Raw genomic sequence first — 17,754 nt, 5'->3', positions numbered from 1 at the left:
TGTGCCAGGAACTGGGCAAAACCTTTGCCTTTGGGGAGCTCACAGGACATTAGAAAATAGATAAGTACGTTTTAATGCCTGCGACAACTGTGATAAAGTGACCTATGAAGAGCAAGTTCCACATGCTGCTTTGTGGTAGGGAGAACACAATACCAAAGGAGGACTTACAACAAGGTAATATTTGACTCAAGTCTTAAAAGATAAAGAAGAACCAAGTGAGACAGGAGGGGCAAAGGGACACATTTTAAGGAAAGAGAGAAGCATGTATAAAGACTCAGCAGTATGGAAGGCCATTTAATTTGGGGAACTGTAAGCAGCACAGAGGGCAGGATAGAAATGTAGTGACATGTTTATAATCAGTTAATGCATATTTTAGAATCCAGACATGGGGACATATATGCAGGCATTTGAGGCCACCAACAGATTTCTAGCAAGGGAGGAAGATGCATGGCTTTCTGCTTTAGAACAATTGACCTTGGGGTGGTCTAGAATGTGGACTGAAGAGGAGGTCTGAGAGCAGGGAGACCAGCTCATTGACTATTACAATAGTTCAAGCAAAAGATTATAAGCACATGAACTAAAAAAGTAAAAGTAGAGATGGAGAAAAAAAGAATGACAGGAAACATTTAAGGAATTTTTCTAACATAATCCAATGACTATGGTACATTGGGAATGAGGGAGAAGTAGATAGAAGTCTAGGATTATTCCATGGTTCAAGATTTAGGTATACACGATTCACCCAGATAGTAAACACACAAAAGAAGGACAACTTTTAGGGAAAATCAGAAAAGTTCCCAGTTACACATATTAAATTTGAGTTATCTACAACAAAGCTGACTTTTGACAGTAATGTGGATATAAAACTCAGGAGTAAAATTTTATCCAAAGGAAAAAAATGAAAATTAGAAGTGCCTAAATGACAAGAGCTTACTATCTGACATATACAATGAACTCCTGCAAATCCATTTTTTAAAAGAGAATCCTAAATAGAAAAATGGACAAAGGACAGAAACAAGCAATTAATAGAAAAGGAAAGCTGAAAAATCTCCCAAGCATATGAAGAGATGCTCAAACTCATTAGCAATATGAGAAGTGAAAAGTTAAAATCTCAATGGAAAACTGAACTCCCCAGTAGAAGGGGCCAAACAATAACCAGCAGAGTCAGCACAACGGCCAATCTTTTTGGTAACCTCTACTTGCTTATCTCCCAGTCTCATCCTCTCCCCTCTTTTTTTGGACCTCAGGCATACTCATCACTGAACAATCTTTTTACAGTTTTCTCAATGGAAATCCCATTTCATTCAATGCCCTTCTCTGCTCTGCTTTCTTCCCTAGAAGGCTGAGCTCCACAGGTTGCCCTCTGGCTTCTAGTTGGGTTTGGCCAACAGGAGACATCAGCAGGAGATTGGGGGGTAGGAAAAGAAAAGAGAGAATCTAGGGTATTTTTGCCTCCCTGACAAGTTCAGTTCCTCTCTGACAGCTCACCTTTCGTGACTTCAGACCTTACCAGGCTATGGTTACCCTGATCCCTCCCTTTGACCCTTCCGTCCTAGGAGAATTAATAGCTTTCTGCTATTATGAGTCCTGGGATGCCTCTCCATCTATTCTTGATTTGAGGGAGGGGGCTGTTTTAACTTTACCCATGCTTCTGTAGACCAGGTTATTAAGTTAATATTATTAAATTATCTTTAGTAAGCCCCTTTTGAGGGTGCCATCTCTTTTCTGCCTTAACCCTGACTGGATTAGCTATGGAAAATATCAGGGCAGTAACATCTATAATAAAGGGCTTTTTATTTTTTAATTGTTTTAATATAGGATACACTTGAAATTTTTATCTGATAAGGCAAAATAATTCCCATCATTCTGTAGCAAAAGCAATGTATGGAGAGACTAAGAAATTAGATATTAGCTTATGTCGCTCTCTCTCCCATCACTATAGTCCATCATGACTGATCTTAGATATAAAACAGCATATATCTACAGGATGAAGTAAGGACCAAGGTCATCACAGATCAGTAGATACTTGCATACTTGCAAGATTAACACTGTCTGGATTCCAAAGACCAACTGAATGTGTTCAAGATAAAGCTACAGCATATATTTCAGACTGGAGATTGGCAACAAATAACTGTAGACTACATTCTGAAAAATAAGTATTTTCACATGCCTTATGGGCCATTTCTGATCACAGAATCATAGCCAGGCCCAGCTGCATCTTTCTGATCTTTCGTTGCTACCCATAACCTCCTGGGAGAGTCCTTTCCTGGTTACCCTATCTAAGCAGGATGTTTCATACCCACCAATTATTACAGCACCAAGTTCACTTCCCATGTGCATCTGTTGCAATTTGTATTTATATTTTTTTTTTCTTTGCTTGCTATTGTCTGTCTTCTCCATTAGACTATAAGTTCCACCAGAGCAAGGGACCATGTCTAGGATACAGAAGGCCCTTCATAAATAATTCTTGAGTGAGAAAATGGTGAATAACAGGGTTGGTACACAAAGCAAAGAAAGGGTAGAAGAACATTAACTCCCTTTACCACCATATTTATGGGTGGTGGACCTTATATGGCCTCCTTTGAAGTCAAAACATACATTTTAGGTCTGGCTCCCTTGCAGTGTATCCAAGGATGCTAGCTTGTTTGAGGCTATAAATATCTCTAATGAGGAGTGCTCAAGTCTGCATGTGTTTGCCTTCTTTTACATAGCATTCAGCACAGCCTCAAGCACAGATGGGCACTTCATAAATATTATTGAAGGATAATACAAAAGATTAGTTAATACCTCTGCATGGGGTTGAGACAGACCTTGGGCCACAAATATACTTTGAATGTGCTTTACTTCTCAAATCATTTGAACCAAAATTATTTCAGCAACACAGACTCATCTGCAACCAGAAATCGGACACATTCAGAATGACAAAGCCCCCAAAGAATGCCATTTTCAAGGCTGAAACTGTATTATTCTTGGGTAAATGGAATCCTTGTTTTAGCAACATTGTAAGGGTAGAAATTAAAGACACTACAAGTCTTCCCTCAGGGAACAACAATTATCTGTGAACAATAAAATTTTGTCTGAATAATTCATCAGTCTCAAGGGTACAGCTCCTCCCCCCCACCACCACCCCCGCCGCCGTTCTGGAATCCCAAGAGTTTAGGCAAGTGCACTATTTAATGTTTCTCAACTACTCAGCTGTCATTCTTCCAGGGTCTGGCATTAATGGGCACATTCCTATGATTTTTTTAATGTTTAAAAAATAACCGACATGGGAAACCACTAAGATATGATTTTGAAGCTGCATTTATTTTACCTAGAAAGAAAGAAGCTTATAAAGTGTCCATCATGAGAATCCACCTGGGAGTTACACACCAGATCAAATACCCAAAACAAATCACCACGTCAGAGCCCCACAGAATTCTGAATCCCAACCAGCAAGCATGAATAATCCTTTGAAATGGTCACTTCCATATCAGAACAGGTCCTTTGTGAAATCTCTAAGCAAGGCCTCTGGTTTCTGACTGAAACAGAGATTTATTTGGGAAGGGGGGATAAAGTGAAATCAAGAAGTACTGGGAAATTTCCACAAGAAAAGAGGACAAATGGTTTTTGTTGTCAGAATGAAACCAGCCTCTTCTGGGCAGGGTTTGGAAAGTTGCTGGCTACACCACAGGAGAGTTGGGCAATATTCTCGACTAGTTTCTCAGGGACCACCCTGATCAAGTTGTAGTTACTTGATGGGCAGATGGAAAAGCAAACTAAATTGGAAGACCTTGTTTCAAATCCTGGGTCACTTTCTTATTAGCTGTGTAACCTTGTGCAAGTAATGTAACCTCTCTGATACTTGATTTAGCATCTTCAATATGCTGATAGTAATGCCTATCCAATTACCTCTCTATTAATGCAAAGTTCAAGTGAAGATCAAATACATGAAAGTTCTTTCTAAATTATAAGATTCTATACAAGTGGAAGGTGTTATTATTAAATATATTCCCACAATATTAAATAACCTACATAGCACTCAGGATCCTATATGACTCTAGGTTCTCAATTTCTAAAGATCGTCCCATTTTGCCTGTTCTCTACAATTTTACGGAATCTTTTTTTTTTGAAAGTAAAGATATAAGAAAAAGCAAATGGAAAAAAACATGGAGCCATACACCACACTCTTTGGTGATGTTAGGCAAAAATTTTTAACTGAGGTGGTTCATTATCATGGATATCAATATCACCTGAAGGAAAGAAGTAAAGTGGGGGGCATCCAAAGGTATGTGATTCTTCCCCCCTCTGATGGAAGAATACAAGATCAATTTACAAAAATTAGTTGTATTTTTCATTACTAGCAGGAAACAACTGAAAAATTAAATCTATAAAACTATTCCATTTATAATAGCACCAAAATATATGAAAAATACTCAGGAATAAATTTTAACGAAGATTGGGTAAGACCTCTACACTAAACTATAAAACATATGTATAAGAAATTAAACTTCAAAGTACATATTGGAAATTAAAGAAAACTAAATAAATTAATATACCACATTCCTGAACTGGAAATCTCAATATAATTAAAATGCAATATTTCTCAAATTGCTCTACTGATTCAACATAATCCCAATCAAAACCTGAACAGGCTTTGGTAAAAATTGATGAGTTGATTTTAACATGTATATAGAAATGCAAAGGATCTAGAACACACATTTTTTTTTTAATTTGGCAAAGAAGAAAAAAGAATTGGGGGAGTCATCTGATTTCAATATTTACTTTAAAATTTCAATAATCAAGACAATGTAATATTGCCATAAGGAAAGACAAATAGATCAATGGAATAGAATAGAGAATTCTCAAATAGACCCACCTATATATGGTCAGTTGATATTTTAAAAAGGCACAAAGGAGAAAGAAAATTCCTTTCAATAAATACTGTTAGAACACCTAGTTATGGGAGGAAAGTGAACCTTAACCCCTGCTTTACACCACACATATAAACTAATTAAAAATCATCATAGACTTAAATGTAAAAGTTAAAACTAGGATTCTAAAAATAAAACATAGGGCAATCATCTTTCTGGCCTTGGGGTAAGCCAAGATTTCTTGCAGAGGACAAATAAATATATTCTAAACATACAATAAAAAAATAATAAATTGGACTTCCAAAAGATACCATTAAAAATATGAAAAGGCAAGCACCAGACAGGGAGAAAATATTTGTAATATAAAAATCTCACAAAAGACTTATTATCTATAATATATAATTTTTATAAATTAATAATAAAAAGACAACCCAATTTTTTTTTAATTAAGCAAGCAGATAACAAAGAAGTTACACAAATGGACAATAAGCATATAAAAATGAGCTCAATATTACTAGTCATTAGGATGATACAAATCTAAACCAAAATGAAATAATATTTTGCACTCACTAGTTTGGCTAAAATAAAAAAGACTGACAACACCAAATGATGATGATGATAGGAAACAACTAGAACTCCTATACATTGCAAATAAGAGTGTAAAATGGAAAACAGTTTGGCAGTTTCTTGTAAAATTAAACATACATCAACTCTATAATAGCATTCTACTCCTAGATTATTCAGGAGAAATAAAGATGTGTCCATAAAAAGACTTGTATAAAAATGCTCATAGCAGCGCGATTCACAATAACTAATAATTGGAAACAACCCAAATGTCCATCAACAGGAGACTGGAAAAATATATTGTGATATACTCATAGTTTGGTATACTACACAACAACAAAAGAGAATTAACTACTGATTCATGCAATGAATCTGGATGAATCAAAAAATATATATTAAATGAAAAAAACAGTAACAAACTAGTATATAGTATATGATTCAATTTATGTGAAATTTAAGAACAGACAAAACATCAATATGGCAATAGAGATTATAACAATGGTTCCCTATGGGGTACTGGAGGCACAGGAGGACTTCTGGGGTGATGGGAATGTTCTATATCTTAATCTGAGTGGTTGTTATACAGATATGTAATTTTTCAAAATTCATTGAATTGTACCCTTAAGATTACTCATTTCACCATATGTAAATTTTACCTCATGAATGAATGAATAACACCATGAGGAAAAAACCTCATGGGTGGGACTCTGCAGGACAACTGGTCAAGTCTCCTCAAAAATCACTGTCACTGAGTACAAGAGAAAAGGATTGTGATGGATTTTAAAGACTTAAGGGATATAACCACCAGATGCAATGTATAGTCTTACATGAGATGATGCTTTGGGCAAACCATCAATTAAATACACTTTAGGAACACTTGGGGGAAATTTAAATATAATCTTTGTTTTAGATGACATAAAGTCTATTAATTCAAAGCTAAAGATTGTTGATGGAAAAGAAAAAAGTTACAAAGCAGTCTACTTTCAGATCTCTTTTTGGTTTTACAAAAAGGCAATTGTATTATATAGTATAAATATTATATATATTACATATGATTTATAATTACATATGTATATTATATAAGTATAGAAAGCAATCCAATACACATTTATCTAGGGAATATACATTTATCTATTAACATAGGTAACTCAAGGGGAGAGTTACAATGTTTACATTTACTTATTTTTTGTGTTTTCTAACTTTCCACCATGCACAAGTACTGCTTCCTTAATAATACACGTTGCTTGAAAATATTAGACTCTGAAATTCACTGTTTGATAAGACAAGGTAAAAGATATTAGGGATGGGTAGGGCAAGGAGAAAGAAATCTAACATTGTTTGATCTACTAAGTGAATATCCTTTTGGGCACTTTCCATACATATCTCATTTCACTCTCACAAAAAACCTATACAGGATTATCCTTATTTTTGCAGTGTTAATGATACGAGCTAGCATTTCAACATAATATTATCTGACCTCAAAATCTATGTTCATTTACATATTTGGTAAGTCCTATTACTAAACATTTATGATGTATTTACTATGTTAAATGTTTTTCATGAATCACTGCACTCCTACCTCAATACAACTCATGTAAGGATGATACTATTTTCATCCTCATTTTAAAGATAAGAAAATCAAGGCACAGAGATCAAATAAGTCTTTAAGTTCTCACAGCTAAGAAGTGACGAACCTGATTCTTCATGATGCAACCCAGTACACTATCCATGTCTCTAAGTTCCCATGCTTCCAACAAGTTCCCAGTGGAGTAGGGGGAATAAGTAACAGTTACCTGCAAAGGGAACATTGATATCAGGGCCTACCATGAAGTTTTTCACATTTACAGCCTTGCTTACCTGTCCAGGGCCATGCTGGTGGGCATACTCCTCCCAAACCCTCGGACCCCCATCTGACGGAAATATGGAATGCAAGAGAGGTTGGCAGCAATGATGGCCAGTGAGTCAGAAGGGCTCACAAAGAAGCCATTTTGGCCTAGAATCATATACCGGTCCTGTGGGAGAGAATGTATGAAAATAATCAGACAAGAAGATCTGCTCCTAGCAGCCTAATCCCATAACCATCAGAAGCCACTTTACTGCCATCTTATATTTAAACAACCTAAAAGAACTTGAATGAGGCCAAAGAGGCATTGGAAATCTTCGTTTTAAATCCCTGAATATTGTAGGCCCCAGCATGTAGATACAACTAAGAATGTGTCCCAGCTGTTGAAATGTAGATGACTACCTCAGGCTTCAGTAGTCTCCATATTCTTAATTCACAATGTCCCCCAAATATAATGGAGAGCAGGGGTTATGCTAAAACAGCTGGTTCCTTAACATGGTGCTTTCAACAAAACCAGTCATAAATAAAGATTTATTGCATGAATATTTTTAAAAAAGAAATAATATTTTCATAACATGATGTTTACCAGGAACAAAGAACTGTAATGGCTATTAAGTTGCAATACTTATCCATCGAACAGAAGAGCAGATGCAGTGCCAGTTAGGGTTCATATGCCCCAAATATGTCAGCCCCAGATGTGTTCATTAATTCTCTGGTTTCCAATGCTTGACTCATCATACAGTAAAAGGGTCAGCAGGTGAAAAACATTCCTACTTACCCCGTCAGCATCAAATGCAGCTCCAAATCCATATTCCCCTCCTTTCATAGCTTCCAGAAGGGTCGTTGCATATGTCAAGTTTGGGTCAGGATGCTGCCCTCCAAAATCTTCCAGGGGAACACAGTTTATTGCAGAATTGGCCGGGGCCCCCAGCTCATCACACAGGACTTTTCTCACATAGGGTCCCATAACTAAAAAAAGATACACAGCAATGTGAAATCTTTGCAGAACCCCCCAAGGGTGTTTTGTTCTGGTTAGAACAAGAAAGGCCATTTTCTAGCACAGAAAAAAGATAAATTCTACAAGCTTTTTCAAGACACAACACAGGATAGCATTTACTTTAACTACTGTTCATTGAGTAGCTATTATATGCCAGTTACTGTGTTAGACATAGAGAAGATGTATTCAATAATCCAGTTACATAAAATTTTTCTCCAAAACTTTTCTAAAATGTTACCAGAAAGAAATCAACTACATAATAATGATTCATGGTTTGTTGCTTTTTATGTATTAAAAGCTTTAGCTAAATATATGCAAAAGCACTAAAAGGCTCTAGCAATGTTCTTTGTCTCTGCAATCATTGTAACTCTGCCAAGTGTATAATTAAACACTGTAAACCACTGAAGCATATAAAATTAAGCACATTTTACAAAATAAATGCTAAAGAATAGTGTTCTGCAACTCAACACACATTTATGGAGTTCCTAACATGTAACTCCTCCTATGTTAGGAAAGGAGGGGATCATATTCAAGGGACCCAAAGCACATGGTTCCTATATTATTGGGCTCTTACTCTGGCATTGGGATGAATGAAATTTACAGATGAATGACTACAATGGTAAGACTCATGCTAGTCAATGTATATTTATGAAATAATTAGATCCAATGGCTTAAGAGGATGAATGAACACAGGTAAGGCTTCAAGAAGGAAGCAGCATTTCTGGGGAACTTGAAGGAAAAGTATAATTTGACAGGGGTAAGGAATGAGGATGCCATCTAAATGGAAAGAATATTATGAGCAAGGGAACGAAGCCCGAGATAGAATATACAGCACGTTTGGGGACCAGCATATAATCCTGTTGGCTGAAATATATGGAAAGGATTGCTTTCCATTTATTTTCCAATAATATAACACAAACCTCAAACAGTGAGCATGTCTTGATTTTTCCTGCCCATCAGTCATTTCTCCTTCATCTAGTAGCAGCATTTTGGGTTTCCTTTGAAAACCAACCCCCTTCCCATCTTAGTTCATGTGATCCGGAAATGGCTTAGATCATGTGATCCCAAGGCTGGGGAGGTGACCTAGCTCTGCTCTATCAGTGTCCTCCATTCCCCAGCCAGAGTGATTGATTCAGAGATAGACAATGAGGCTCGAATCCAGAAATACTCCTCAAACTATTTGGAAAGAGAAGCTTTCTTCCCTCTAGGCCAGATAATGCTAAGAACCTGAAAAATTCTTTACTAAGGATTATTACCAACCCTGTAAGAAAGACCAAACAGCCCAACCAGAAGACCTCAGAGTAAAGTTCATGGAGATAGTGTCCTCACTTTTAAATATGTCAGACAGCCAAGGATCACCAAAGTTTTGAGGAATACATTTAACATGAGACCAGAACAAAAAGAGTAAAAAGCAACCAGGAGGAAATAGAAACTATACAGAGAGAAGAAAACTTTTAAAGTATGTATCAGTAATAATCTAATAGAGATCAACAAGATACAGTAGAATGGCTAAAACTGAAGACTGACAATACCAAGTATTAGTGAGGACACAGAGAAACTAGACCTCTCTTATAGTCCTGGTAGTGCAAATAGTGCAGCCACTTTAGAAAACAGTTTGACAGTTTCTAATAAAGTTAAACATACACTTATCATATGACCCAGCAATCCCACTCCTAGGTGTTTATCTAAGACATATGAAGTCATATATCTCCATAAAGGCTTATTCTCAAATGTTTATAGAAATTTTGTTTGTAGTAGCCAAAACCTAGAAATAACCTTAATTATATCAACTGGTGAACAGATAAATGAACTGGTACATCCTTACAATGGAATACTACTCAGTAATAACAAGGAATAAGTACTGATAAAAATAACACCATGAATGCATCTCTACAACATTATGCTGAGTGAAAGAAGCCTGGAGCAAAAAGCTACATTTTGTATGTTTCCACTTATATGGCTTTCTAGAAAAGGCAAAACTATGGGTGCAAAGAGAAGATAAGCACTTGCCAGGGGCTAAGTATAGGAGGACAGGTTTGACTATAACGGCAACAAGGAAACTTTTTGAAGTAAGGGAAATATTCTATGTTTTGATTGTCATAGTGATTACATAACTATATATGTGTTTGTCAAACTTCATCAAACTGTATACCTACAAGGTATGAATTCTACTACATATATACTTATATATTATTCCTCAGTAAACCTGACTTATTAAAAAAGATATGGAATTCATGAAACATAACTAGGGTGATATTCTTTAAAAAAAGACTATTTGGAAAACAAAAAAAAAATGGGAAGAATAAAAATATGATAATGGAACTGAAAAACTTAATGGAAGGAACTGGAGATAAATTTGAGGAAATCTCTCAGAAAGTAGCACAAAACAAAGAGAAGAAAAATGAGTTGTGGAGGGAGAATAGGAAAATTAAAGCATCAGTCCAGAAGGGCCAATATCTAAACAATAGCCATTTTGGAAAGAAAGGAAAGAGAAAATGGTGAAGGAAATCATCCAAGAAGTAATTCAAGAAAATTTCCCAGAATTAAAGGGCACGAATTAGCAGATTAAAATAATCTTTCAAGTGCCCAGCACAATAGAGGAAAATAGTCCCACGCTAAGACTCATCATTATGAAAGGTAGAAACACTGAAGATAAGTCAAAGACCCTAAAAATCTCCAGAGAAGAAAAAAGAAAGATTTCATACAATGATTTAAAAATCAGAACAGCATCGGATTTCTCAGGTTCAATACAAATGGCCATTAGACAATGGAGCAATTCCCTCAAACTTCTAAAGGAAAATGATATCCAACCTAGATTTTTATATCCAGACTAATATCAATTAAGAGTTAACATAGAAAAAAGGCATTTTCAGATATGCGAAGACTGAAAATATTTACCTACCATAAGCTTCCTCTCACAGAGTTCCTAGAAAATGTGTTCCTCCAAAATTTAGGAGTAAGTCAAGAAAATGGATGACAATGGATCCAGAAATAGGAGTCAAATTAAGAGAGGGGTAAAGGAGTTACTAGAATAATGATAAGGAAAAAGTCCAGGATAATAGCAGCTCCCGGAGCAACCAGGGCAGAATGAAGTAGAAGCAGATTAGAGGTCTCCAGGACAATGAAGTGAGAAAAGATTTAGACACCGGGAGACTATGGGGGTTAATTACTAATTTCAAGACAATTTTTAAAAAGTTGTGCTATAAAGAAAACATAATTATAGTATTTTGCAGGGCTCAGCAATATTATGATAATGTAGACAATGAATACTGATCTTACCAAAATGGTCATATAATTAGTTTAGGGAAATGTGCTTAGATTTAGTGAGTGGAGAGGATGAAAAAGAGCTACAATCTAATTTTCCATAGTATGAAGTCAGTAATGCCCCAAAATCGAAAACTTGATAAGAAGTAGTATATTCATGGTTTTTAGTAATAGGGAGATTAATAGTTTTAAAAAAATAACTAAAAGAGTTTTTAAAAAGTTGCCTCTAGAAAGCAGGACATGGGAGTGGGGGAGTTAAGGATAGATTTTTTTTAATAATGAACTTTGAACTATTTGACTATTTAAACTATGTGCACGTACTGTGATCAAAAAAAAAAAAATTTAATGACTACCGTTTTACTCTATCCATGCCACATTCTAATAACTCAAACTTATTTGTTCAAGCTCTAGTTTCCATTTGCATCAAAAGGGAGAAATTAGAATGCCGAAGTTTTCTGGAGCATTCCGAATATCTGAACATACACATGTTGTGTGACTATCTATGAATCCAACCTTCCTCATAATCCCAGAAACTCAACACGTGTCGAGGTCTCCTTAACATTTCTTGCCCACCAACGTAGAAGACCACAAGCTTACCTCCATGCATTGCATCAACTCGGATCTTCAGTTGGCCAGGCCCAGTCAGCAAACTCTTGATAGCATTAAAGTCAAAAATGGTCCGAAGGAGATTGAGATAGATATCCACTGGGTCCACTATCTCCACTAAGGATAGGAAAGCAAAAGGAAACATCAATGAGCGTAACCATGAAGGATACATGGAAATGTAAAAATAATGACTACCCTAATAAATAAAACTGATCACAAGCCCATCATAACCCCACACATTATTTGAGAAGCACAGTGTCCATTTATAGACAAAATCACAAATGAAGACACAACCAAGATGATACAAACTTTTCAAATTATCAATGAGTGTAAACAATATCAAGTTGTAAATTTCTTTGCAAGTGAAAAATCAACTGAAAGAATAAAATAGTTAAGATAAAACTGTGCTGTTATCCCTATTCCCGCCTTCTTTCTGCCTCCTCCTTCCCCCAAAATGCACCCACCTCAATGCTAAGAGGCATATTGGCACACCCAGTTGCCTCTCCTATAGGGGCTGGCCAAAGAATGACTCAGCTGGCATGAAACAAATCAAAGAGTGACCTCAGCAGTGACTCCTATTTTCCTAATGCCATTGTGCCAACCAGATCCAGGTTTAGAGTTAGTGATGAAGGATATATTCCTGAGTTTGTGTGAAATCTCTTGTGTGTCCAATCTAGTAACAATTTCAGGGTGAGTGCCAGATATTTAGAAATCCTCATTAAATACAAATATTCTCTAGTGTCCAGCACCACCCAATGACCAGGAATCCAAAACAAGTCTTTTCCATTTATTTGACAAATACATAAAACCCAGAATACATTACACTTTTCAAACTTGGCAATCAGTACATAATAATACTCAGGAGATTCTTTTCCTAGAAAAGATCCTAGTTGACTTTTAGATGCTAAAACTTGTCCATGAGCCTATCTTTTTAAATTCATAGTTAAATTTTGAAACTTATATGTACTGCTTTTCAAATTTTTCAAATACATACTACTTTGGAATCCTAAAATATTTAAGCCTGCACTAAAGATATTACCAATCCACCTTTAATAATTTTCAGTAAATCCAGGTATAATATTTAATGGATGAGATTTTAATATGTAATATGAAATTATCTCTTCATCTGGTCAAATATACAGCTAAAAATATTTTTCTTTGCATTTTAATCAATACAATATGTGTGTCCATTCAAATATAATATAATTACTTTTTAAGGAACATACTTGGTTTTTCATCATATTTTGACATGAAGAGGATATTAATCTACAAAATAAATCAATTAAAAATTAATTTGTATGAACTGTATACTTAAAATAGTTAAAATGGTAAACTTTGTACAACAAAAAATTAATCTATAAAATAAAAAGTCTTGAATTAAAAGTTTTACTCATTCTATAATATAATAATTCTGGCAATTTCATTCTGGTTCTTAAATTCTTGAACCACTTACCTAAATAGATTTGGTATTTATAGCAGATAACACATAGTACAAACATAAATGTAAAAAGGAAGAAAGCAAAGAGAATTCAGTGAAATTTATAAGTTCATATCACATGGTTCATGCTCTTGACCCTATAAGGTGAAATGATGAGACTGATTTGTTTCCAATTAACTCAAGCCCTGCTCAACATTTAATTTGGCAAGAACACAACACATAAACTATTCTAAACAATTATCTGCGAAATTCTTTTTGGGAGCCAGGAAATCTCTCTACCCACCTCCTAGTATCCGTGGCATTTTTTAAAAACTTATCAAACCAGCAAAGTATCTGCAGCAATGTGCTTGAACCTGAGCTCACCAAAGATCTAGGTCTCTTGGACAACTAAATAAAATTATGAAAGTATTCCAGCATCTTCACCTTAATTGCTTAGAAAACACAAAGACGTTTTGGCAATTCAGTCTATCCTTGGAATACCGTAAAAGAGTCGGCTGTGAAACTTTCCCTATGTCGAAAATGATAGCGTCTGCAAAGTAGTTTTTGAAAGTTGCCTGTTCTGAATATCTTGGCTGCTTTTATTACTCTCTACACCACATTCAGATTACATCTATTTATCAAGTGTCACTCCTGAGATTGATAACGCAATCGCTTTCGTGGGTGTACTCCCATGTAGAAACCAGAGTCATCCCCATCCACAGAGTTATCCTGACTTTTTAAAAATATAATCTCTCTATTACCTCTAAATGGTTTGAATTTGTTCTCCAGGTCAAATTCTTGTCTTCCTAGTCGAGACAGGTCAATTCGAAGATCAGGACAGATGGCATATTCCTCAATCGTTTTGCTGATCTGATAGATTTTGTCTGAGACAACATCTGGCGCAGGACCTAAAATTTGAAAATAATGCAGCACCAAAACTGAATTTATTTAAAAGTTCCATCAAAGAAATGTTACCTCCTCCTCTACCAAGCAGGAGAAAGATTTGCATGTTCTCTAAGCAATGGACAACAGTTCACAGTTCAATTAGACCCAATATTTCTTATGTTGTATACATCCGCTATGGAGGAAATTCAGCCAGCCTTACCTGTTCTATGGAGGCTAATAACCTATATGTCTGTTTGTTTGAATCTACTTCTCAGCAAAGATACATCTTCCCTAAAAATAGTCTCACACCTGCCAGGGAGGCCCAGTTATGTAATCAGCTTTATTCAGGATATGAGACACAAACAGGATACGCTTTAGACAGAAGTGAGGGATTCCAGATTTAAATTCCAGCTTCCCAAGTAACCTAGAGAAAGCAAATATGATTTCCACTCCCAGGCCTGTTGCCTCGTTGATGTGTGAGCTTACCAGGGTAAATTATTTCCCCTCAATTCATACTCTCTAGTGACTCCCAAGTTTTTAAAAAGAGGTTTAACTAAAAATATCTGATGCGTGTGCTCACAAGTTCAGGTTGACAATTAAGTTGTAATAAACTTTAAATAAATTGAACATAAAATCAATTGTTCTCTTCAGTTTTTCTTGTCTTTTTAACTTTTATATCTTTTTTTTTTATATATATAATAGAAAAGAAAAGTTTTATTAGAAGGGAAAGTACACTTCCAGAAGTGGAAGTGGGACTGAGCGAGAGAAGCGTGGCTCAAAAGGCCTCACTTTTATATCTTAATGCAAGCCACTTTAGTCAATGCTCGATACAGCTACACCTTAAGTATTAGTTTCTTGAAATTCTTCCCTCAAAAATACCAAATCTGAGTGTCCTCGGCCTACAAATTCCTTATCTTCCATCAACCCTACTCCGTACCTCTGCTGAACCTGCTTCTCATTGCTATACTGATGCCCGTCATCATTTGATGAATCCCTGGCTTTCAGTCCATTCTAGTTTTATTGGTCTCTTTTCCCAGGCAGCACCCTATGGTCCACCATTTGAGCTATGCCTTTGTTAGCATAATAACATAAGCCAACATTTATTGCAACTTATATATACCACATCTCACACTTTATAAGGAATTTGGCACTCCCCAAAGAACAGATGAAGTAAGCATTATTATTACCGTCATTTTCCAAATGAGGAAACTGAAATTGGAAGAGGTGACCTTAATCTAGGTCACATCACTAGTAATTGACAGAGGCTGGACTGGAATCTTAGTAGTCTGATGTCAGCTCAGACACTCTTAATAACTGCCAACCCTCCTGATATTCTGCCGTGCCCACCCAGCCACTTCCCAAACCTGGGACATCGCCATTATCTGCTCGCATTGCTGCCATTCCCAGACTCTCATGCATTGCTGAAGGTAGTCATAAAGTTATACAAACTGCCTTTCCCTAAGAATGAGAGTTTAACTTCACCCTAGTCCTCACGACTTCTCAGGAATCCATAATAAATTTCCCACAGTATCTTTTACAAAACATCTCCACCTATCCTAAGTCCCTTTTCTTGCCTCATTATCTTAGCAGGCAACCTTTCTTCTTACATTTTTTTGAACAGATATAGGCCACTTTTCCCAAAACTTCTATTTTGCACTCTTCAGAGTTGTTTCTTTCCCCATCTTTGCCTTCTTATTCAGAAGTTCTGCCCCCTTCTTGGAGTCTAGGTTCTGAATGAACACAGCTTACTAATTCTGCGACACTGCGCAAGTGTTTTTTAACCATTTTATTCCTCAGTGCCTTCATCAGGTTGTTGTGAGGATTAAATAAGATAATATATGTAAAGTTCTCAATATGGAGCCTGGTACATTATAAGTTTTCAAAACATCAGCATTTTTACTACTGATTCCATTTGTTCCCTAACATCTTCCCCTCTACTTAAAAACATACTAAGAATAGTCTTGTTCTCTAAATATGCTTTAAAAGCAACATAGCTCCAGATGTGCCCCATTTCCCTATATGTGCCTACTAATTCTATACACTTAGCTTTTTAATTCATTTCATAAGATATATCTATATCACACAAAATAGAAGGGATAAATGCTTGCAACTTCAGGTTAAAGATATCATGCTAAAATTTACTCTACTTAAAGCAGGAAGAAACCAACTGAATCTCTTTATGCTATCAGAAATGTTAGTTTTATTAATGATGCCAAGATATGCAAACACGAAGAATTAAATGTAAGAGGAAGAACTTTCAACTTAGTTAAAGATTAAATGATAAGTTCAACCCTCTTCCCTTATTCAAGATACGAGTGAATAGGTTTTATAACCTGTAATTTCATCTACAAAATGGGTATTTAAATATCTTCTTCTGTTATGCTTCACAGGATAGCACAGAGATGACTGAGATGCTCTCACAAGATATAAAGTCAGATATTAATTTCAAATGCTTAATTAAAATCCATTGTTTAATTTGGCAACTTATATATTGCATTTCCCTACAAACTGCCATTTTCTGAGTCCATTCAATTTCCTGTATTATCAGTGTATAAAACCTGCACACTGCATAGTTTTTCCTAAAATATTCAGTAGATGCTGCAAGACTAGCTATAGGTACTTTTTGGTGAAGCAGAGCTTCTCTAAACATGCCTTCAAAGACAGACAATTTTTTAAATTGTTGTTTTCTTGTTTGTCTGCTTGCTTTGTTTGTTTTTTAAATGCTTGACATGAATAAAGTTCCTTCTTTGGATAATGTTTAAAGTGTCTGCAAAGAGAGGGAAGATAATATATGTTCCCCTCAGGATGTGCTATTTTGCCTGGGACCAGGAATAATTCACAATGGCAACTATTGTTGGTTAAAATTCAGCTCCCACTCAGGTATATACTCAGACTCAGTGTTCTAGATTAAAAGAGATTTAAGAGACTTAACAACCAAATACAATGCATGGTTCTGGGATAAATCCTTGTTTGAACAAAATAGCAGTAAATGACATTTTAGGGAAAACTGGGAAATTTTGAATTAGATTAAGCTTTAGATGACATCAGAAAATTAGTGTTACTTTGTTTATGTGTGATAATGTTGTTATTTATATAGGGGTATGTCTTTCTTTTTAAGAGATACATTCAGAAATGTTTAATGTGAAATGTCTTTGTTTCATAAAATATCTTAAAATTCTTCAGGGGGAAAAAAAGAGCAAAATGGGGTAGGGAGAGTAATAGATACATAGTATCCATTTATTCTCTCTACCTTTATGTGTGTTCAAAATTTTTTCATTCACTACTATATACATATCCTACCCCACTAGGACCTCCAAAGTATAAATTT

General features: G+C 35.5%; 1 protein-coding gene across 1 annotated transcript in view; it reads right to left on the bottom strand.

Annotated features, from left to right (window-relative positions):
* Positions 1 to 17,754, bottom strand: part of PGM5 (phosphoglucomutase 5) — a 167,046-nt gene that overhangs the window by 129,374 nt on the left and 19,918 nt on the right. Inside the window, exons 3-6 of the mRNA XM_039835897.1 lie at positions 14,303 to 14,449; positions 12,116 to 12,241; positions 8,036 to 8,226; positions 7,272 to 7,426 (exon numbers count right to left, since the gene is read on the bottom strand). Coding sequence (XP_039691831.1) covers positions 7,272 to 7,426; positions 8,036 to 8,226; positions 12,116 to 12,241; positions 14,303 to 14,449 — 619 coding nt within the window. The remainder of the gene's footprint in view (positions 1 to 7,271; positions 7,427 to 8,035; positions 8,227 to 12,115; positions 12,242 to 14,302; positions 14,450 to 17,754) is intronic.

The sequence above is a fragment of the Pteropus medius genome, unplaced genomic scaffold (assembly GCF_902729225.1).
Source record: "Pteropus medius unplaced genomic scaffold, Ma_sr-lr_union100, whole genome shotgun sequence".
NCBI lineage: Eukaryota > Metazoa > Chordata > Mammalia > Chiroptera > Pteropodidae > Pteropus > Pteropus medius.
The sequence above is the reverse complement of the archived record's forward strand: the minus strand, read 5'-3'. Positions and strand labels throughout refer to the sequence as shown.